Source organism: Pavona decussata, unplaced genomic scaffold (genome assembly GCF_977016875.1).
Source record: "Pavona decussata unplaced genomic scaffold, jaPavDecu1.1 SCAFFOLD_338, whole genome shotgun sequence".
Classification (NCBI taxonomy): domain Eukaryota; kingdom Metazoa; phylum Cnidaria; class Anthozoa; order Scleractinia; family Agariciidae; genus Pavona; species Pavona decussata.
The window spans coordinates 184986-208962 of record NW_028145726.1 but is presented as its reverse complement, the minus strand read 5'-3'; the positions used below and the strand labels follow the sequence as shown (position 1 = coordinate 208962).

Genomic DNA, 23977 nt, shown 5'->3' with positions numbered 1-23977 from the left:
TTCGTTTAGAGACAGAAACCATTTGTAAGGTCCTAATATGTATGTGACGCCGGGTCAATGACGGATCGTAATTTTCGGTATGATCTAGACCCGGGGGGGGGGGGGGGGGTACTCCCTTATGTGACCTTAACGGGGACGTGCGGCCCAATAGGGTATGGTTTTCAGGGTGTTTTGTCTTGAACGGGGTATCTATTTCATCACTTTCTGTCAAAACAGGGTATCCCTACATGACCTAATGGCTTAAACAGATTGTGATTGCCAATGCATTAAAATACAGTAAGAAACTAGTGTATTCTTATTTCATTCTAGTCTTAAACAGAGTGTGATTTTGGGTTAAATGTCATAGAAAGGGCCCAAGGAAGGGCCTAAAAATTTTGAATTCTGTCTTAAACGGGATAGGGAAATCAGAGAATTGTGTCTTAATGTCTTAAACAGGGTCAGGGTTTGAACGCCTGGGTCGCACCTCCCTACCCAAGCATCTGTTAAGTACCCCCCCCCCCCCCCCCCTGATCTAGAGTAACGTTACGCATCACGCATACGTTTATATCCTTGTACGTTTTTCAATGATTCGCTGAAATTCAGGGGAAAGCATTTGTTATTCACCTTTCATTTGAAGACAGAAACAGTTTCTACATGGATTGTTTTTCTACAGTAAACCGGTGAGACTTCTTTATCTATCTTGCACAGCTTGGCCCGCGAGGTCATAGACTGATTTAGTTGCCACATTTTCGGATAAACAAAACTAACCTTGAGGCACTCAAGTGAGCCTAAAGAACACTCCGGTTAGCCTAAAGAGCACTCCAGTTAGCCTAAATAGCACTTAAGTTAGCTTAAATAGCTCCCCGGTTAGCTTAACGGTTAGCAGTTTATGTTGGGGTTGTTCATGCCTCGCATGCCTCGCATGTTTTGTTCATGACTTTCATGCCTCGCTTGTCTGGCTCGGATATTTTAAACATTCCTCACGGCCCGAAACAAAGAACGCGACCGAGAATTTAAAGAATTTGATAACAGGACAGAAAACGTAACTCGTACCAGCCGGGTACAAAAAACGAGACCGAGAACAATAACTCGTGGCCCGAAGTCTTATTTCTCGGCCCATCGCGACCCCAAAGAGAAAAAAGAATTTGATAATGCTACCGAAACCTTAACTCGGTCCGCCTTACGGCCCGAGTAATTATGCAAGCAAAGTCAATATGTTTCAGCTGTGAGGTCTAGAGGTTCTCTAGGTAACTCTGGGGTACTTTTATTCATTTTTTTAGTGGAATTGAAGCAGACATGAAAGGACATGGCATAAAAATGACCCTGTAATAGCTACGGTAATTATTAAACAATTTGTTTTCTTCTTCTCTGTTTCGTAGGATTCTTCATCCTGCGAGGAAACAAAGGATACAAAATGTGCACATTCTAGTAACCAAGTCAAATGCGAAACGAAGAGCGACGAACACGAGTAAGTATATCCACGTTTAATCCATTTAAGCTGCGCTTACTTTAAACTAAAATATTGAATATGTGCTAATGCATTTATGATAGAACTGATTTATATCACCGCTTCATGATCACGAGAGCTGAAAATCGTCCAAAGTCGCTTTTTATTTTGTTCATTTTTCCATTTAGAGACTATCAGTTTACTGTCAGTATTTAATCTACACATTCATGAATAAGTTAAAGTGAAAATTTTCCACGGATGTTTGGACTGTTTTAAGTTGTGTTTCTAAATTTGCTTTCTGAAGCAAAGTCCACAAAAGGAGGAACAACGTTTGCATTAATCTCTTCAGTGGTAAACAGTTATACAACGCTTTTTCTACTCTAAAGTAGGAATGGTTTCATGTAATAACGCTCTTTCTCTTGTAACTTAGACTGCACTGTTTAATTTGCTTGCGTAATTCGCGTGACCCCCGGCATTTCTTTTGCTTGCGTGACTTAAGTAAAGCAAAAGGAGTGTGACATGTGAGTCACAATGGGGAGATCACATTAGGCTTCGTTAAAAGAAGAACCTGATATATTTTCGTTTTCTTTTCGCTTATTTTACAGATATGAAAAGCTTTACTCAGGCCGTCAGTCTGCATTGTGCTGGAACAAACTGAAAAAGAGTTACCAGTACGCAGGTATGAAACTGAGATATCAGTTAGTAGTTTGGTATAAAAGCAAAAAGACACGAGGTTCGAAACGTGTACCTCCCAGGGCCGTAGCCAGTATGAGGCAAACCGAGGCACTTGCCTCAGTCATTGTTGACAAATTCACAAACAGTTAATTAAGTAAAAAAAAAATGTTAATGCAACATGATATTATGTTGAATGATAACGCTAATCAGGCAGTGCCCTGAATTACGGATGAGAAAAATTAAGCAAAAATTCATGCTATGCTAACCAGGCAGCGGCTTCACAAAGAAAACTGCCTTGTTTTCATGTGTTTTTCCGCCACTTCTCGAGTGTTCTGTCTTCTTTGATCTTAGTGAGAAAAATCTTTCAAAATGCAGCGTTCTATCAACAGCTTTTTTCAAAGAAAGCAGAAAGTAGTTGCTCTCATAACATGCTTTCAGTTCTTCTCAATAATGGAACCAAAATTTAACCTTGTTTTGGCAGTACAAGTATTCAGCGAAGCAACTTTGTCTTTCATTCCATCTAGTAGAGATGGTGGTGTCAGTGGAGAAGACACCGGAGATGGTCGGAAAGAAGTTGTAGAGGCTAAAACCGGACGGGCGGCAGCGCCACTAAGCTTAAGTACAAGCTTTTCGTGCGAGCCCAGCTTAAGCGCTCTCTGCAGGTTGAAGACCAGGTGCCGTTCATCGATGGGCTCTAACAGGCTGAATGGCCTTGCATAGGCCTTATCACGGTTTTCGACGCCATTTTGACGAGTAGGCAAACAACTTGAAATAACAGTATTTGTATGGAAATCCGATGTCAAATAATTTTCATAAAACATCGCTTCTAAGCAATTCATGAATTGGAAACTTTTGGCATTAGAAAAAGGATTTTGAGAACAAAATTAGAGGGATGTAGCTGTGCCAGAAGGCGCCCAGTTGTGTTTTGAACTTTCCATACATTTCCCTGTATTTTTTCCCGCGAACTATTTTTAGTAGCAGTTCACGGCTGTTTCGCTTTACAGACAAATGTATGGAAAGTTCAAAACACGACTGGACGCTTTCTGGCACAGCTACATCCCTCCAATTTTTTTTCCTAAAATCCTTTTCCTACTGCTAAAAGTTTCCAATTCATGAATTTTTCAGAAGCGATGTTTTATGAAAGTAATTTGACATCTGATTTCCATACAAACACTGTTATTTCAAGCCTGTTTGCCTCTAACTCGTCAAAATGGCGTCGAAAACCGTGATAAGGCCTATTAGCCTATGTCCACAGCGAAATCCCTGTGGACCCGCTCGAGCCTCTACAGTGGTGGGATGCTAGTGGGCAGAGATGAATGGCGCTGGCATTTAACAGCTAACTTCGTTGCCATTTAGAAACGAAACTCCTCAAATGAGAACGGCCAAGACCAGGTTTTATGAGCCTGCGAGACTGCCAACAAACAGATTAAACAGCCGCATACAAGAACACAGAGCCCCTAAAGTAGCATTTAAATAGCCCCCTCCCCCACCCAAGAAAAGTCACCTCGATCCCTAGATCTAGATGGCCTTAAGGGCTCTTAGCGGAATTTTTGTCAAGTAAGGTTTGCTCCCAGTGTTTTGTTTAAACATAATCGTCATAAAGACCCTAAATTTCTAGGCGGGGAATTCAACCATGGATATTGCCTCAGTCCTTATTTTTTTCTGGCTACGGCCCTGCCTCCCATATCTTTACCACCGGCTTTTGCCAAAAGCATGTGAGCATTCAACCTGATATGTGCCATATTTGGAATATGAATTACACACTATTAAACCAATCAAATCACTTCATCAATTATTGTGACGAAATTTCCGTGCACAAGTTGGGAGCTTTGTTCAAACTGGTGCTTAGCAAAAATGACTATTGGTACGCTGTGAGCGCGCCTTAAACGTTTCAACCTGTGGTTCTCATGAAAAAAAAAAAAAGAAAGAAAGAAAGAAAAAAACAAGATGTTTTTTAACTCTGACGATCTGTCCAATATTTCAAAGGAATTCCTATATTGAAATGATAAGAGGGAGGGAAAGAGGTCACGGCTGTGCTAACTTTTGGTGGGCAAAATATTAATTGGTACTAACGATAAATGACCAGTGGCGGAGTTACGAAAAATTAGATTTGAAGCATTACATCACTTCGTTGTTCAGTTTCTTATCAAATTAATGCTGCCTCAATAATTCAAATCGTGCCCATGTTTATCGTTCGTTTTTGACGCTTTCATTTTTCTTTTTTATATTGAAGGGCTGGAAAACACCTCAGTAACTTCAGCGCGCAGCAGATTCTGGATTGTGTTGGACTAAACATCATTGCAAGTAAGTACGTAAGGTTGGTGCTTAATGTTATGTATATGTAAAAATACTGTCTTAAGTAATGTCTTTAATTTCACTTTAAGAAAAACAAGACTGAATTAGAGAAATAATTATTTATTTCATATAAGTAACTGGCACAGGCATACTTGGAGAAAAGAAATCTCAGTTGTCTGACAACAGGAGTTAAAAATAAAATATGACATTCTGATAATTAGTTCAGATGCTTGATTAATGAGCTATAGGAAACTTATAGGAGTTATGCCATGAAACAACAACCCTAGACAAAAAGAGCGAGACTCTTTGATGCCTTTCAACCCTTTCCCTCAAAGCAAAGTTGTGAAAAACATTGGGGACTCCAAACGAAAATGTGTTCTGGGTATAGCAAATTTGGTTAGGGGGAAGGGTGGCTGAGCCTCTTTCGTCTGATAATAGGTTAGAGTGGAATGACATGTAAATCACATGTATTTGTCTCAGAACGTTCAATGTTAGAGCATTTCGTTGTTTAGTTTCTAGTACGCTATATATGCCATTAAAATGCGTTTTTTGTTGTTGTTGTATTTTTTCTTTTTATGCCAAATGAAGGAAAACCTGATTTGAAGAGCTAACTGACATTCTCTGAAACTGAAAAACATGGTCTCATCCCTGGCTTGCCCAAAAATTATCAGATAAAGTTACCACTAGCGAATTGCAATGAGTGTTATTAAACAGGGTGGCAGGCGCCACAAACTCAGACAAACGTTAGTTAGGATAGCTACGTTCACTACGTTGTCCTCCTTTCTGAACAGTTTTTGTTTTTTCCCATTTAGCACAGAACGATTAATTTCATGGAGAAGTGCAGTTGCAGTGTAATGAACAAACTTTGACCTGATACAGTTTCAAGAACTTGCTGAGGTATGTACAGAAATCATTTACAAGCAACCAAAAAATCCCTGCTGTGAGCGTCATCTTAGCTTAGTACATACATAAATAAGAGACAAACGTTGGCACATTACTAGTCAGAGTTCGATCGCGTGTCCTTTATTCCCTCTGGCCGCTTCCATGTTGCTACATATAAGTTCCTCGCTCACTTCTTCATGCAATGCATGACATCTTGCCTGTTCTTAAAGAAAGAAAATATGCAACAAACAATTCTAGAAATTACAAAACTTAAAGTAACCGAAAGATAACAATCACTATACAACTACCAGCATTGTCGATGTACTTAACAATAGATCATATCCACACTGTCTTTTAGTAATCAACAGAGTCCATAACTTAATCGTTTATGCAGATTCGTTGCTATCAGTCACTATTTAATTTTAAAATAAAGTCATTATATTTCACTGGCAACCGGCTTCCTCTGTCTCTGAGGATGTTCGCGTCCTGATTTCGTCAGCATAATGTGGTTTGTCACTGGATTATGACTGTCACCTCCCCACTCATAGTAGTTGCCCGGCCCTTTTTCAGATGCGGTGTTGGTTGAAACTGTGTGGATAACTTATTGGTTATATCCTGTCTCATGAGTACTTGATCTCCAACTTGAATCTCGGTCTCGGACGGTTGTGCATTTCTGGGCTCATCTACATAAAGACTGGTCTTTGCTTTAAGCTCTGCATCTCTGTCACCTACTTCCAGGTCTTGGTGATGATTAGAATATACTTCCAGTAGTTTCCCTCTCACTTCACGATTGAACAACATTTTTGCTGGGCTTTTGCCAGTTGTGGCATGATCAATTCCTCTGTACTTGGCTACGTATTTCCGGATTTCCTTTCTCCAACCTGGCCCTTCTGCTTGAGCAATACGAATTCTTTTAATCAAAGAAGCGTTCTCTCTCTAACTTCTCCATTTGTTCAGGGGCCACCTTGGTGTCACCTTGAGATGTGAAATTCCGTTATCGATACAATAGTCGTGGAACTCTTAGGAGTGGAACTGTAGACCAATGTCTGATTTGATGTTTACGGGAGGTCCATGGCAGCTGAAAACCTCTTCTAAGCTGTCGATTACTTTTAGTCGAGGTTGTCGATTCAGTATCGCGTACTCATAGTAATGACTGTCGAGTGTAAATATAGAAGTGATCCTAATACCTTCCCCACCAAATCTTTCCAAGGACCTTTCTGTTGGTATTGTGCATCTCAATGGCTCTGGGGATCTGGACGTGCTATCAGCTGACATTAATAGCACGACTTGCCGAACGTCTCTGCTGCCTTTTCCGTAGAGGACCTCCACACCATCCCTTCTCAGGTTTTTTTTTAGTCTCTACAATTCTTCGTAAACTAGGGCAACTGCCTGTCGCCTGCGTTTGTTTGGCAGTACAATGCAGGTTCCTCTCAGGATTCACTGCCCAATTACACACAGTTAACCCGCCTCAGGTGCATAAGCCTTACATTTCTCAAATCGACCGGTTTTGTTTGCCTCCCTCCAATTTCTCAGTTCTGCGTCCATCACTGCGATGCCTCTTCTACCTTGTAGGAAGTGCTTTCGGTGTGGCACTGATGGCTATGAACCGCACATACTCTTCTGCCCCATGCCTATGGTTGTACATTTAATTCTTGTGTCTAAGCAGGCGAGAGACAACGGGTCTGAAATGTTGTGTTTCCTGGAGTGTACACGATCCGGAAATCATACGGATGCTCCATATCCATACGCGCATGCCATCAGAAATGTTGTCAAGAACCTCGTTTCCGGCCAATGCTGTTGAGATTTCATGCTGGTACTGATCACTTGCAGAACTCACACCAAATGGTAGTCGCGTGTATCGGTGTAAGCTCTTATGTATCACAAACGTGATTTGACTTAATTCTGGTGTAAGCTCCAGCTGGTGTTATCCCCTGTTAAGATCCAACTTGCTGAAGACGTTTGAGGCATTCATGCTGCTTATTAACTCATCAGCTGCCGATATGGAATGTCGACCACGTACAACGGCTTCATTGGTGCGCCTCATTTCGACCAAACGCGTATTTCTCCATTTGCTTTGTGAAAAATTATAATCATATTCACCCGTGCTGTGGGCCCATTAACGTCTTCTATAATGTCATAGTCTATTAATTATTGAACGCATGCTTCCACCTTGTCTTGTAAGTTAAAGGGAACACGCCTGGGAGGTTGAGCTACTGGCTTCACCTTAGGATAAATGTGTAGTGTTACTTGTCTGGTTTTCAGTTTTCCTACATCGCTGAATACTTCTAAGAACTGCTATTGGAGAGTTTGCTTGATTTCAGCAGCTGTGGCAATGTTGACAACTGTCTTCAATACATCCAATTTCATAGCAGTGGCTTTGCCAAGAAGTGACACTTCCTTTCCTTTGATCACTAAGAATTCTGCTCCAGATCTCCCTTGGCCCACCGTTACCTCACAGGTAAACCGTACCTGTACAGCTTCCTGTCAACTGTAGCAGCTTCAGATTTGCATTTTATCTTCTTGGCCTTTAAGTTATCCCATGTTTCTTCGCCAATAATGTTGTTTGTAGCTCCAGAGTCGACCAACATTTCCAGGATTACGTATACCGTACCCACACTGACAGACACAGTAAGCATGTTTGATTCTAACCCACTTGTAACCCTGACTTGGTGTTCACTGGTTTGTTCTTCTTGCACTTGATTAACCGCTGCTTTCTTTTGTTTGGTTTTACGCATGTTTACCCAGTTATCCTTTCCTTTACACTTTCGCAATTCTGTCCTCGAGCAGGGCACTTTGGTTCCCTAGTGAAATGACCACATCTATAGCAAACACTTCCTTTGGTTTTATTCGGCTTACTTTGGATTTTATCGGTATTCCAAAGCGCTGTTTGCACTTACTTAGCCTTGCCCGTTCGCGCCAACTTCGGTCATTTGATGTTCTACTTTTCCGCATTGTTCAGCTATCTCTAGCGTACGGGCTAATGTTAGTTCATGGCTTTCCTCGAGTAGTTTACGCCTCACAAAATTTGACGTTCACTTATACAGAACGGCATCCCTAATCTGGTTTGCAGCTTTGAAGTCAAAATTGCAATCTCTCGCTTCTTTCGTTTATCGATTCACAAACTGTACAACAGTCTCGCCTTTTTTGTTGGTGACATGTTTGGCGAGTAAAAGCGGAGTAAACTCTCGGTACGAAATATCCATTCATGGTTGTTACGGAGGCTGCGTAAAGTACGGTCACCTCCCCTGTTTCTGCTGCTAATGTAGAGAAGATCTCCTGAATATCTGGTCCCGCTAAATGAATTCGCACTGCTCGTTGCCTTTTTTTATTGTTGTTGGCGTTCGTTTTTTCGTTAATTGTCAAGCTTCTGCCGCCAGCGAACAGTTGAAACGATGACAGCCATTTTGTCCACCTCGGTCCTAACGTGGTTGGTTGGGAGCAACATTAGCGCCGTTTTCGTTCGAAGAAGACATCTCTCAAATCCTCTGTCCTCTTCGCAAACGTGGTGTAGGTCCTCTTAGTATATAAAGTAGACACAATCCGATTGTCTCTAATTACTACTACAATTCGTTCGTGTATACATGATTACCCCTGGTCTCTTACATGTATCCCTATTACATACACATCAGCTCACTATTTCATGTAATACAAGACAGTCACGTTTTGCTATGTAATGGTTTGTTGTGAAGATGATGTCAAGCATACAATATAACATAGTTAGAAGTTTAGTTAAAAATGGTCATTGATCATGCACGCTTCGATCTCATGCTTTTTTTAAAAAAATTAGCACTACTAGTTTTCATGATTGAAATGACCTTGACGCTCTTAAAACATAAATTCGTCATCGTATGTGCAAGTTCATGCGTTTGAAAGGGAATTGATCTGTATTCTTGTAATCTTTGTGTCTTTAGAATCAATTCTTAGACAAAGATGTCAAACGCCGCAAGTAACACTGCTAGCAGTACAAAGGGGAATTGCGCTCAAGGTGATCCGCCACAGCTGAATGTATGCCTGCCACCCATGCAAGATGTTACAACAACAACAAAGACACCCGATGAGGTTCCTCTACCAGTTGATTTTCTCTTGCTGACGGTTAAAGATTGTGAGTTCTTGGCTTGTTACAAGCAGTTGGTCAATCCCTTTAGATGTTGGTATGACAACATTGGCTTCGTGTACTTTGAGAACGCAGGGGCCAGTAACAAAGTGAAAGTGGCCTTAATACGATCGAATGAGGGCTCCAGCGGTCCTGGTGGTGCTTTGATTACTGTCAAGAATGCTGTACCTGTGCTTCGACCAAAGGCTGTCATTTCAGTGGGAACCTGCAGTAGTCTCAACCCCGAGAAAGCCAAGCTTGGCGACGTTGTTGTTTCTGCAAAATTAAAAGAACTGTCAACTGGCATGCGAAGCTATGTGAGTAGACGGTTTCTTAACGTTATCAAGCATTCAGCTGATGGTTACAAGGCACCTCTGAACAATCCTCAAGCTCACGAACCCAATGTTCATTGCGATGGCGAACTTTTGAGTGGCCCGGAACTGGTCAGTGCTGAATCGCGTCGTAAGGAGCTTGCTGATTCCAATCCTCAAGCAATTGCTTTTGAAAGGGAAGGAGAAGGTGAGTTCTTAGCCTCGATGCCATCATTCCTAGCATGAGGTAGATAAAGTGAGTCGAGCGGTAGATGTTAAAATCATTAATAATTCATGAAGAGAAAAGAAAAAGAGAAAATTAACTACCGTGAAGGAAATTTCAAAAAGTCATCTTAATTATCATAAATTTTGGTGAACTTTTGCCTTGATTTTCTCCAAGATTTATTAATGGTTTAAGAGGCTTTATAACACACTCGGAAGAATGTTTCATCCCATTTCCAAACACCTCGAAGTTGGTTAAGAAAACCCAGCTGCGCCTCGTTTTCTCAGCCCACTTCTCGGTCTTTGGAAATCGGATGAAAAACTTTTCCTCGTGTTTGATCTATTTGAAAACCGATGTGTTTAATCCCGAGAAGCTGTCCGTGGTTTTAAGAAATCCCATATTATATCTTCCGGGGACAATTGTTACACCCTTGATATTACTTACAAATATTACTTTTACTATTACAAAGTGCTTCACTGCTCTTCTCTTCTCCACGTAAACCCGGCCCTTTGCTTTTTACACGGAATGCCCGCAGGGCAGGCCGTGTCTATGTTTCGGTCGGGTATCCTTTTTTTTTTTCCTTCGTCGTAGTCACAAATTGACAAATTAATTTATGCATTAAAATATGTCCTCCCCTAGTGGGGATGTATTGTTCTGATTGTCTTCAACAAAAGCAGGCCAATCAAAATCTATTATTCGGCACATATCACGAGAGAGGGGACCCACTCATCCCTTCCTGTGTGACGTCAAATCATTATTTGATTTATTCATTAAACCTTGGTTAAATTCTACCCTCTCCCAGAAGGGATTTATTGTTCTGGTTGTCTTGAACAAAAACAGCCCAATCAAAATCTATTATCGGCGCGTATATCACGAGGGAGGGGACCCACCTATCTCTACCTGTGTGACGTCAAAGCAAGTCGTTATTTCGAAAAGTTGTTTTTGTTCAATTTAAGACTCTGATCTGCCGTTTTCAGAGAGAAAACAAACCTTTTTCAAGCAGTTAATCGAAATAAAAACTTCTAGGTAGTACTCGACAGTTGAAACGGTGGAAATTGGGTGAGTTCACCGCAAAGAAACTCCGCTTTAAAAAACAGATCGAATAATCAACGCGAAGGATTAGAGCTAGAGGAGGCCAGACCAGTTCAGCGGGGTCATGACGTTATTGCATAGTTATTTCTGATATGATTCCTAGTAACACAACGATAAGTATCACGCAATATATCTGAATAAAACCATTCAGACAATTATTTCAATTACCAAGGGAGGACAGGTTTTAAATATCTGCGAAACATACAATGGGGAATAATTGGGGCTACATTAAGCATTCCGTGTAATGCCATTAGAGGGGCATCTTGTTTCCTTTATCCTGAATTTTTAAGTCAAAAGATCTTCAAGTTTCTCTAAATGACCGAAGTGGCTTCCTTTATCGTTTTCATTTTAATCCTGTAGTTACCATTAGTATATTGATAAAATTTAACAAGTCAAGGAAAGTCCCGAGAGGAGCGTTGTCTCTTTCTGTCGTTGTGACCAAACTAGTACAGGCTGTTCAACCTGTTTATTAGATCAGTGATGTTGCTGCAAGTACTTGTAATTATGCCTGCGTTATATCCGCTTTCTCTCACCTCGTTTTCCATGTCGCCAAGGCCGTGCAAATCGGCATATGGAATTTATTGAAGTAGCTGATCTATTCCTTCATGAAGTTTTTCACTTAACGGCATTGTAAAAAAAACTCTCGGTATTGCAGGTGTTTTTACAGCAGCATTTGATGATCAGATTGAGTGGCTCGTTGTCAAAGGAATAGCTGATTATGCAGACGGTACCAAGTCAACAACAGAGAATTGGAGTCCTTTTGCTAGTGTGATGGCAGCTTCTGTTGTAGCACACATTCTGAGTGATTCTTGTGTTTTTCGTACGTGGCCACACTATGAAGGTATGATTTGACACACCTTTTGTCTTACTTGAAGTTGTAGTTGTAGACTTTTTTATGGAACTTGCTAATGCTATGTCGCGAACTCAGTTATTATTGAGGATCATCAAAGGATGTAATACGACTAAAAAGTCAGTCAAACATGTTTATCCCCTTTTCTTTATATCAAGCGGCTCCTGGTGTACGATTGAGTTAAAATTTGCGTTATAAAAACATACGAGAAGAGAGATTTTTGTAACCCTAGGATTCAGATTATCTATTCATGTTCAGGCTAATCTCCTTCTGCGCTATTAAGTTGTTTTGGTGTTGGTTGAAAGTATTCCTGCAGATAAGAGTGGCCAAGGTAGTTTTAAAATAATTACTAGTGCGATAGTAGTGAACCCAAAGGAGATACTTACGGTGTAATTTTTAACAACTTTTTTACTTCGAAATATTACAAATCGATGCAAGAGAGGTAAAGAAAGGGGCAACTGACTGTGTCTAATCAGCTGCGATTGATATGGATCGCAATACATTCCCCTAATGCCTTGCCAAAACCTATACCTTCAAGTGGTCACATTTCTACCGAGTTTGACTTTAAAAATAATCTTTGAGTACAACGACAAGCAGGGTTGCGAACACTCGCTATTATAGTCGTTATAGGAAGCATAGGGGTTGTTGGTGACCAAAAAATGACAATACATGAAATAAACATGACATAACCTTGGGGGTATTAAAACGCAATTCTTGAATGTTTTATTTCCTTAGATGCGTCATATGCAACTTACATTATAAAGAGTATTCGTCAGCGTAACATAACCTGTGAGGAAAGGCTTTTGCCAGTTCCTTGGTGTGAAGACTTTAGCTTCCATCTTAACAACATTTTCACAAGGCTAAAGATCGTTGGTAGAGAACAGACACAAGGAACATTGACTCATGAAATCACCAACATGACAGCTATCTTCAAAGCTCACAAAGATTGCCAAAAACCACGGACTGTGCTGATCGAGGGCGATCCTGGCATGGGAAAGACGACCTACTGTCAAAAGCTGGCTTATGACTGGGCAACAAAACAAGATGAATGGGACGAGTCTTTCCCCGAGACAGATGTGCTGTTGCTTTTAAGATGCCGTGATATCAATTCATCTAGCATTAAGGAAGCCATTGATGATCAAATTCTCCCTTACGATGTAAACAAAGAAGATAAAGAGGCTTTCTTTCAATTTATCAGCGAAAATCAGCTTAAAGTTCTGTTAGTGCTCGACGGAGTAGATGAAGTGGACGCCAGTAAACTAGAAATGATCAAAAACCTTCTTCAAAGTAAAGAGCTTGTAAATTGTCACATTGTTCTTACATCTCGTCATGAAGCTGGAAAAAAAGTAAGGCGATACTGTGACACGCTGTGGGAGATTGTCGGGTTTACCAAAAGAGATGCACAGAGTTTCATACTAAAGTACTTCAAGAACATAGGCAAGAAACACTTGGCTGACAAGCTTTTAAAGAAACTTTGGCCTTCGTTATTAGAAGATGATTTCGAAGACGAAGAAGATTCCGATAGCTATTTTTCTGATTCCTGGGATGCTGATAGGGATGTGTCAAGTGACTTAAGGCAACTTACAAAAAACCCTCTAAATACAGCCTTACTCTGTATTCTTTTTGAAGATTTCGATGGCAAACTTCCCAAGAATCGAACTCAATTATACATTGAAATTGTCCTCTTTGTTTTGAGAAGATACGAAAGAAAGAACGGATTGTCAAGCTACAACGAAGATCTTATATCAGTTTACAAAAAAGAACTGATATATCTGGGACGTATGGCCTTTCAAGCTCTTCGAAAAGGGGAATTGGATTTCGAAGAAAACGAATCTGGAGACGCCATTTTCAGTCTTTTAATCAAGTTTGGATTTCTAACAATCCAGGCAGGTGGTAGTAAGAGGAAACCTTGCTTTCGTTGTGGATTTTTTCACAAGAGCTTTCAGGAGTTCTTTTCTGGCCTTTATCTCGCGTTTGAGATTAGCGACGAAGATATTAATTATTTAGTGACTGATGGAAGATATTTGCGTGTCCTGAAAGAAGTGTTTCTGTTCTTGACTGGAATTACAGCCTCCCAATGTGAAGAAACAGCGGTTCGTTTTGTAAGTAGGGTAGCTTCATTAGTTAATTTATTTTGTCATGAATCTGAAAGTAAGGGTATCTCATATCTTCGATTCGCCTTATACTTTATATTACATTGCGCAAACTATCAGGAAAACCTTAAGTCCCGATTGGTTGATACATTAGGTAGGGGCCTCAACATCAAGCATTTAGCAACAAAATATGGTATCCAACTTACTGAGCTATTTTTTGAAGTTGTGGGAGCAAACGCGTCCCTAACGCATTTGGATTTAAGTAAAAACGGAATTGGTAATACCGATGCTGAATCCCTTTCCCGGGCCCTCGCTTTTAACTCCTTCCTGACTAATTTGGGTTTGAGTGAAAACAGTATTGGTCATACCGGTGCAGAATCCCTCTCCCGGGCCCTCATAATAAACTCCTCCCTGACAAATTTAGATTTGGCTATGAACATTATTGGTCATACCGGTGCTGAATCCCTTTCCCATGCCCTTTCGGCAAACTCCTCCCTGACCGATTTGGATTTGAGTCACAACGGTATTGGTGATCCCGGTGCTGAATCCCTTTCCCAGGCCCTCACAGTAAACTCATCCCTGACAAATTTGGATTTGAGTGAAAACAGTATTGGTGATACCGGTGCTGAATCCCTTTTCCGGGCCCTCACAGTAAACTCCTCCCTGACAAATTTGGATTTGAGTGAAAACAGTATTGGTGATACCGTTGCTGAATCCCTTTCCCGGGCCCTCACAGTAAACTCCTCCCTGACAAATTTGGATTTGCGTGAAAACAGTATTGGTGATACCGGTGCTGCATCTCTTTCCCAGGCCCTTTCAGCAAACTCCTCCCTGACCGATTTGGATTTGAGTCACAACGGTATTGGTGATACCGGTGCTGAACCTCTTTTCCAGGCCCTCACAGTAAACTCCTCCCTGACTAATCTGGATTTGAGTTTAAACAGTATTGGTGATACCGGGGCTGCATCCCTTTCCCAGGCCCTCACAGTAAACTCCTCCCTGACTAATTTGGTTTTGAGTTGGAACGGTATTGGTGATACCGGTGCTGCATCCCTTTCCCAGGCCCTCACAGTAAACGCCTCCCTGACTAATTTGGATTTGAGTGAAAACAGTATTGTTGATACCGGTGCTGCATCCTTTTCCCAGGCCCTTACAGTAAACTCCTTCCTGACTAATTTGGATTTGAGTTGGAACAGTATTGGAGATACCGTTGCTGCATCCCTTTTCCAGGCCCTCACAGTAAACTTTTCCCTGACTAATTTGGTTTTGAGTGGCAACAGTATTGGTTATAGCGGTGCAGAATTTCTTTCTCAGGTTCTCACGGTAAACTCCTCCCTGACTAATTTGGTTTTGAGTGGCAACAGTATTGGTGATACCGGTGCTGAATTCCTTTCCCAGGCCCTCACAGTAAACTCCTCCCTGACTAGTTTGTATTTGAATTGGAACAGTATTGGTGATATCGGTGCTGAATTCCTTTCCCAGGCCCTCACAGTAAACTCCTCCCTGACTGATTTGGATTTGAGTGACAACAGTATTGGTGATACCGGTGCTGAATCCCTTTCCCAGGCCCTCACGGTAAACTCCTCCCTGACTGATTTGGATTTGAGTGACAACAGTATTGGTGATACCGGTGCTGAATTCCTTTCCCAGGCCCTCACAGTAAACTCCTCCCTGACTAATTTGGATTTGAGTTGGAACAGTATTGGTGATACCGGTGCTGAATTCCCTTTAATGATCCTCAAAGTAAACTCCTCCCTGACTGATTTTCATTTGAATTTGAACAGTATTGGTGTACCTGATCATGAATTCCTTTCCCAGGCCCTCACAGTAAACTCCTCCCTGACTGATTTGGATTTGAGTGATAACAGTATTAGTGATACCGGTGGTGGATTCCTTTTATAGGTCCTCACGGTAAACTCCTCCCTGACTATATTGGATTTGAGTTGGAACAGTATTGGTGATACCGGTGCTGAATTCCTTTCTTAGGTCCTCACGGTAAACTCCTCCCTGACTGATTTGGATTTGAGTGACAACAGTTTTGGTGATACCGGTGCTGAATCCCTTTCCTAGGCCTTCACAGTAAAACTCCTCTCTGACTGATTTGGATTTGAGTGACAACAGTATTGGTGATACCGGTGCTGATTGCCTTTCCCAGGCCCTCAAAGTAAACTGTTCCTTGACCATGATAGATTTGAGGGAGAAGGATCGTTCTGTTGCTGATTACCTTTTGATGTTAGCAAGGTCAATAAAACAGTAAAAATAGTAATTTAGCTGTTCATTATGGGTTATGAGGTGAACTAAACACGTTGAGTGTACGCGTTTGCAGTCGAACATCTTGTGAGCGACCATTTAATTAACCACTAAAGGTGGTTGGCTAACAATTGTAGACGTCTAACATATTGTGATTTGACTTACATAGCAAGAAGAAAAGACTTGAACGCCAAAAATAATAGTGGACACTAAAAATGCCGTCGGTCTAGAGTAACAACTTGGCTTATATGGTTTTTAATGGAATGACTCAAGCTGAAAATTGTTGAGAATTACTTTTATGTGTTGACGTTTATTTCCTGGTATTTTACAAGCGAGATTTTTTATTTACCAGTTAATATTCAAACTTCAATGATCTATTTGGAAGTAAAATGTTAAGAGAGGTGTTTGCTCCACGAGGGTCGACTGCACATGTAGATACTAAATAAGACATACTTTCAGTGAGTTATGCAATGCCTACTAAGCCTTGATATATACGTCTTTAATCGTTGTACAAACGATTGTTTGTTTTAATTAATGAGAAGTAAGAGCGATGTTTTCGTCATTAATTCTTCTGTAAAATTGCTGTATATTTATTGCTAAGTACTTTTGTATGTTGTTAAAAATGTATTTTTGTAAATTGCGAAAGTTTTGCTTCAGTTTAAAAGACTTATTAAGCAAACGCTTTTTTACTCTTAGTCCTCAATAAAGAAGTGAGACTGTTCAAAGACTAAATTCCTTTGCTTAGTGGATCTGGGATGTGATTCGTAAAATTCTCGTGTTCAATTGAATCAAGAGAGAATGACTCCTAATCACTGTTTCTTCAAGTAGGCTCCAACTAAGCTCACTGCTTTCCAGGTCTACTTAACATACATCTCGATGTAGGAGAGCTCAATTATGAATGAGACTCTTTCACTTACTTGGTTTAGAACATGTATATAAACAAGGGCGTAATATGAGAACTTGTATTGATCTAGACTATGATCAAAAAATTATTGATAACTTGTTATAATTTTTTTCAAAAAGTAATAATTCATCGTAGCTGTCGCTTTTCATCCATTCTCAGGGCGAAACAGAATAATGCGATTGGATCTCTTGATCAATACAAAATCTCATGTTACTTTTATCGATCATCTGTGATTTTTTATGAGTGAGGCGAAATGACTTAGCGCCTCTTGCCCACTACAGATTTTCCCTTGAAGTTCGGCACCAGAACTTTCACATCTTTTTTCAACGTTATTCTCTATTCTGAATCACAAAAACGGTAAGCACTATTATTCTCTCAACAGTTATTACGCCAAGATGGACTAGCCTGGATAGCTGGCAGTTTAGTTGAGGTTTGGTCGCCCGCGGTGGTACTGAAAAACGGGTGGTAAAGCCGCGAGAAGACGAAAAAGCTAAGAGCGGTGAGACCGCGAGAAGATTCGCCGCTCGTGTTTGCGGCTCTACCGCGGGCCACCAAGAAACCGTCAGCTGCGCAGCCTAAGATGAATAAATGTTTTCCTAACTCCTTGCAAAATGAATGCTTCATCAGATAGCCTTGAAAAAGGACGGAGATCAGAATTATATTACGGTTATTTTAAAATTGATCACGGTCTCTTCGACTGGAGCGGGCCCCCAAATTTTTCACCTGTCTCGATGTTACAGAAATGCGAGGTGGACCGTGATGTGGAAGGGCCAACTGGCTTTCAGTCTTTTCTTCATGCATAAACACTGTGATCTCGTGCTTGTCATACTGCTTCTTTAGCCTGCGTAACTGGCGCCTTAGTTTTTCATATGGCAACTGTTGGGGAAATTGCGAGAAGCTAAGTCGATTGGAGAAAGAGAAAGCTTCGTATGCTTTTTAGTCACCATGGACTTTTTGCGCGTCCCCGCCAGACTTTGCGCTCTACTTAAGCAAAATGCTCACTACACAGACCTTTGCCTCTTCATCTTTTTCCTTGCGACTTCGCTTACCAGTAATTTCCTTTAAAGCGTAAGGGCAAAATTTTTCAATGGGGAGGGAGGGGGGGGGGGGAGTTTTAGTTAATTTACTCGATTGAACTGATTCATTATGGGTTCTGGTGTACAGTGAAGGTTGCGCTGGGGCTAGGTGACTGCTAAACGTCAATTTTATAATGGCGTCATTTGGTTACAACTACAAATTCATTTTAGTTCTGAATCCCAGTGGAGAGCAAAAAACAAAAACAAAAACTAAAAAAAAAAAATGAAGAAACCTGTCAGTTGTAGTTAAATGACGCCATAGTGAAAATGTCCCGTTTCATGTGGATTAGCAAGACAGAGCGTTTCATGCACGAGTAAGCTTGGCCAGGCCCGTTGGCTGTTCCTATATTTCAATTTGCCCATCACAGTCCGGTCCGGGCGAAACAGTAAGCATGTTCTGTTTTCCTTCGAGTCCTGATGTTTCTTGAGACGAAATCGAGGGAAACATCAGGACTCGAAGGAAAACAAAACTAACTAGTTTCCCGAGGGACCATACATTAATTGCTTTGTGATATATTTAGACATTCCCTTCGACAATCACAGCAAAACAAACAAACAAACAAACAAACAAACAAACAACTGAGAGGGCAACAACTGCGGAATTGTATCCCGGTCGGGATACATTTGTATTTGATCAGGGGCACGTGACCAAGATTCAACCAATCACAGTGCTGGTTTTGTTAAATGAAAGTCTTGGTATATAACAATGGGTGTTGTAAAAGTGGGGTTCTTTTTGGTCTTTGGCTCTTTGGCCAGCGGTTGGTTGCTTGGCGAGGTGCAGGTACTTTGACTTGGGTTAATTGCCTGAGGACTCTGGATAGATGGATACGAGATTGAACGTGAGGTTGATAGGCCTGCAATACTCAGTTCAGATGCGCATGATTCAGCCATCGTTGAGTAAAATCTTCTAACCTTAGATCTTACTTTGTTTAAATTTTCCGAGGATTAATTATTCCACAAGGTAAGACAAGCGGTAAGGGACTGCAGCCTCCTAGCCCCCTTTGCTCGGCCCGTACCTTTATGTTTGGTTTATAGCTCTTTATACATGCGATGTTTGCGCAATTTTCTAGTAACACTTTTTGAACAGCTAAAAGGAACTATTGTCGCACTCAATTGCAGTTTTGATTCCGCAGTGCAGTTTTGATTTCGCAAGTTTCGAGCAGTTTTGGAACTAGTTTCAAATATATCCAGGATTTCTCGATTTCAGTGATATACCGTCCTCCCCCATCCTCTGGGGAGAAAGCACCCGCTTGAGTCTTTAAAGGGGCGCCTGTGAGTTAGATCATTAGGACCTGCCGATGCGCTGGCATTTAAGCCGATCTCAGATATGTATACGTAGAGACTTGCACTTTTCCTGTCAACTGTTCTATCCTTCAATAATTTAATCTAAGACGCCCCAACTACACCTGCAACCCAATAGGCGAATCTTTGCTGACGTAATTGTTTACATTTTTCCTCATTAGCATACGACTTAACTCATAGAATCCGTAGCCGTATATATGATTTAAATGCAAAAGTCGAAAGAGCTGATTAAGTTGAGCAATTTGTGCAATTTTCAACTCTTTGCAAGCAAGGAAATATCAGCCATCAAAAACTGCGAAAATGCTGGATGGCAAAAAAGGTTAATAAGCCATACATTCTCTGTAAAATTTCGAGTTTTTAGAAGAGAACCATTCGATGTATTGGGCTCAAATTTTCAGAGTAAACAGAAACTGTTATGCCCTTTCAATATTCAGAGTTGTCATTTTATTAGCGTCATCAGATAGTGATAAGCATATGTTAATGAGGCAAAAAGTGTAAACAAAGATTCGCCTCGAATTATTTGACTCGTCACGTCACGGACACCGAGAAGTGTTGCGTGATGATCCCAGTGGAAGTGTTGCGTGATGATCCCAGTGGGTGTTGCTGGCAGAATTTATTCGCGGTATGTAACAACATGTCACGTGACAAAAGAATGATGGCGAAGGCGGCTTAAAATGGCGGAGTTATCTGAAGTGATCAAACCTCCATGGGCATTAGAGTGAAGGAATTTCTATGCTTTCTTGTCCAAACGAAGGTATGGAACTTACGCTTTAGCTTCATTTTGATTCTTTTGCAAATCTATTCCGTCATCGCGAGATTTTAGGGGAAGCTTTGAGAAAATTTTGAGCTTGCTTTGGCTTTTGGAAGCGCATCATTGGAGCCTGAAAATATGTACCACCCAAACGCTCGAAGAATTCAGCCGTTTGGTCAAAGACATTCCTTAAGTTTTCTTTCAAGTACGGTCATCCATTTTAAATACAGGATGAAAATGAAAAGTTTGTCAAAATTGCTTTTAAAGTGAAGTCGGTTGAAACACATCAGTTTATTTGTTATGATGATTACACCTCGGCCTGGAACGAGATGTGATCGCCTCACCCAAGGGTTGATCGCTATTGGTTATGATTTAATTGTGTACTGGCTATCTGTGAAGCAAAGTCCATCAGCCTCGTGTAAATCTGAACTGAAAATGTGTCCCAAACATGAAGAAACACCAGACCGGAAATAGAGAGCATCTACTTGAAGTAAACTTAATCAACTTGCACAGGCTTAATTAAAAAAGTTTACGATCAGAATACATATATAAGCTTAATCAAGCTTATACGTTCCTCTACATTGAACACAAGTACATACAAAGAATTTTCCCGTGGTATTTCAATGACTGTTTAATATCAGATGTATTCCTAGTGGTAGCATATAAAGCTTGAACTAAAACAATGAATGTTTTCATTAGATTGATCCTGCTTCTTTCAAATCTCGTCCAGCTGTTTCTGTTTTAGAAGACTTCGCGTTGTTCTAGAAGTTGAATACTTTTGTTCGATCCCCTTGAAAGCTGCTTATTTCATTGCAATTTATGAATGGAAGAGAAAACATCAGCAGACGAAAGCAAAACCTTGTGGTGTGTTTTAGTCAACGCCTCAGATTTGAGATGTTTTGAATAGTGATGGATGATGGATGTCTTGATGTTCGGTATATCTTCATGTATGGGTCAGCTCGATCGATTTTTTCGATGCTTTTCGGCCCTGTTTGATTCGGAAATCACAGGTTGGTTTTCAATAGCCGTTAGAAAAAGGAACGAGATTATCGTAAATCAACAAATTGACCATTAAACTAAATTAAAATTAAATGAAGTTTGCACTCCATTGATTGCAATTGATAATTATGCGAAGAGAATCAAAACTATGGTTGAAGAATGTTTACCAAGAGTAATAATTAAATCATGTTTTATGGCTTCTATTCTTGTCCCTGATCTGAGCTTCTTTAGGAATGATATTGTAAATTTTTTAGCTAAGCTGTTAAGCTGATTAACATCACTTACAAAGGTGCAAATTTTCTACAGTAGTCAAATCTGTAGATGAAATTATTTTCCTTTGCACATGGTGCTATTTGTTTTTTTCACTTTTTCAGACATGAAAATCATTTCTGAGTTTTAGACCTGAGTAAAAATCATATATCAAGTAAAAAGGGGGCAGAGCCTTATTTAATTAACGTGAATTTAGGTTATATTGGTTTCCTATGAAGTTTAATCCACACTTTCCAATTATCAATATTGGCTGCAGTTTAATACCCTTGAAATCAGAGAAATTTGAGACGTTCCTTCCTTTATCACAGAGACATCAGATAGACATCATAGTATGTATGATATAGTTTTGTTTGGAAAAGTTGAGAATGAAAGATAAACATATTCAGCCTCCTTTCCAGTTGGATCTGAAATCAAAGCGTGTGTGAGTTTAACACAGTTGTGCTTCTTTCAATGAAGTTTCTTCATTTAGTTTGCTTGGTTTTCTCTGATGAAGGGCTAATAAATAATTTGCTAGACAAGTACAAAGTGCCGTCAAGGAGTGCTGTGGAACAGCATATACCAAAAATGTAACAGACACCGGCCATTGGTACCAAGATTTGGTATCAGCAATGCAGAGAGTCCATAGCATCAAAAGTTGTTTTCAGTAATTCCTTTTTGCTAGGATTTCAAATTCTACAGGTCCATAATAACAGTGCTTCTGTTATAGCCAGTTGCTGTAGATGTACATTGCACATGTACAGTATGTGTCTGAATGGAAATAGTTGAATGTACATGTAGCTAGGGTGTTTTGGGAAAGAGTTATTGGACTTAAAAAGTAAAGTAGCTGGCCAGAGATGGTTATTTCATACTCCCTTGTTAACTGTAAACTACAATGAAGTAGTTGCTAACCTTTTTGGTTTCATTTTAGGAAGATAATGGAAGGAACAACATCACCCATCTTGGCTGGCAAGTGAGTATTCAATCATGTATATTGTCACTATTCCTAATCAAGTAACTTTGTTACCTGAGGATTGTTATAATACATGGTAGCTCCAAACATTCTGTAGTTATTATAGACTATTTTATGATTTTTAGCTGCTAGCCTCGTATAAGTGTACCACCATGAGGCCTACAATGCAATTGAGCACCATAAAGTAGTCATGTAACTAGGAGTAGTGCTGCTCTGCCCTGGAAAGCCTGGATGGGTGGATGGATACTAGTCCATGACTGGGTTTAAGCCCCAGCAGTACATGTATGTCTACATCTACATCTTCCAGATAACTTTCAAAGTCAGGGACTCCATGAAGAACTTTAAGGGGGTTAAAAGGTGTGACCAGGGATGAGTTGCATATAAAACTTAACGTCGGGCGTAAATGCTATCCTCAGACATTAAAATACTGAATGTGACTGGGCTGAAGGTCTCGGCTTGGTGTTAGCAGTTACGCCCAACATTAAATCCTATGCAACTCACCCCAGTTCTCTCGTAATCTTCTTAAATTCATTGTCAGCTTCAGAAGACAGCTTTGTTGGGTTTTTGACTTGTTTATCTGGAACATGGTATGTTGCTGGTACTTACAGTGTACATGTATTTATACACCTGGGTGAAGAGAGACATTATGGATTAAGTCTCTTGTCTCACATTTATCTACGTCCAGGCAGGGAGTTCTAGAACAGCCATTACCAAACAAAAAAGCCTTAATGATGCTTTGTTCTATTATACATGTACAGTACATTGTACTGTGTAGCATGCAAGAAAGTAATGAGAGCAGGAAAGAAGTGTAGGGTGAAACAAGTCATTGACTGCAAGCGAGTGTTTCTCGCTAGTCATGTGCTTCTTGAGCCATCTTGTGATACAACTTACAAGTGTTACATGACAGTAACTACCTGCCCAGCATTTTGGCTTTGTGCAATGATTTCAGCCACAATATTGTCCATATTTTTGTGAGATCCCCCACAAGGGGCTCCAAAGTGGGATCCCCAGACCCTCTTTCCGTGCATACCCACCTACAGCTGTACAGACACCAGTTTACTTTCTAACCTTTTGATAACCCTGTTTAGTTCTACATTGTATTTATAATTATTTTTTTGGGTTCTTTGCAGCATCTTAAATGAGTCCATCCCCAAAGATGAAGCCGATCAACTTCTTCAAGACCTGTTTCATGAGATGAGTGAGTGCAGATGTACACTTAATGATGAATCTCAAACAGCTTCACTTACTGTATAACTGCAAATTAGTTTAAGCATGCATGTTTACCTCTATTTGGATCAGAGTGTGTATTATTTGTTGTTATCATAATGTTGAATTGCCGTTGTCTGTTTTGTTGTGATGCTGCAGGTGAGGAAGGTTTTGATGAAATCAGATTTGCTGCCTACAGGACAGGTGCAAAGCTGCTTTTTGTCCAGAGCAAAACAAATCGTAAGTACAGCTGTACAATGCAATGTCTGGTACAATTGCAGAGCTAGGAGTAGAAACTGCACGACAACATGGTCCTTAAAAAAATTAATA

General features: G+C 40.4%; 2 protein-coding genes and 1 pseudogene across 3 annotated transcripts in view; 2 read left to right on the top strand and 1 right to left on the bottom strand.

Annotated features, from left to right (window-relative positions):
- LOC146453316 (uncharacterized) overlaps positions 1-8509 on the bottom strand; it is an 80456-nt gene extending 71947 nt beyond the window's left edge. Inside the window, exon 1 of the mRNA XM_085096767.1 lies at positions 7890-8509. Within this exon, the coding sequence (XP_084952893.1) occupies positions 7890-8013 (124 nt within the window). The 5' untranslated portion in view covers positions 8014-8509. The remainder of the gene's footprint in view (positions 1-7889) is intronic.
- The window catches only part of LOC146453315 (uncharacterized), a 93569-nt pseudogene extending 77544 nt beyond the window's left edge, over positions 1-16025 (top strand). The window contains exons 4-7 of the transcript XR_014859529.1: positions 5209-5293; positions 9190-9890; positions 11653-11838; positions 12583-16025. The product of XR_014859529.1 is annotated as an uncharacterized LOC146453315 (transcript). The remainder of the gene's footprint in view (positions 1-5208; positions 5294-9189; positions 9891-11652; positions 11839-12582) is intronic.
- A 4088-nt stretch (positions 16026-20113) lies between these two features.
- The window catches only part of LOC146453314 (dystrobrevin beta-like), a 50471-nt gene continuing 46607 nt past the window's right edge, over positions 20114-23977 (top strand). The window contains exons 1-4 of the mRNA XM_085096768.1: positions 20114-20226; positions 22400-22441; positions 23572-23639; positions 23807-23887. Of these exons, the coding sequence (XP_084952894.1) occupies positions 22407-22441; positions 23572-23639; positions 23807-23887 (184 nt within the window). The 5' untranslated portion in view covers positions 20114-20226; positions 22400-22406. The remainder of the gene's footprint in view (positions 20227-22399; positions 22442-23571; positions 23640-23806; positions 23888-23977) is intronic.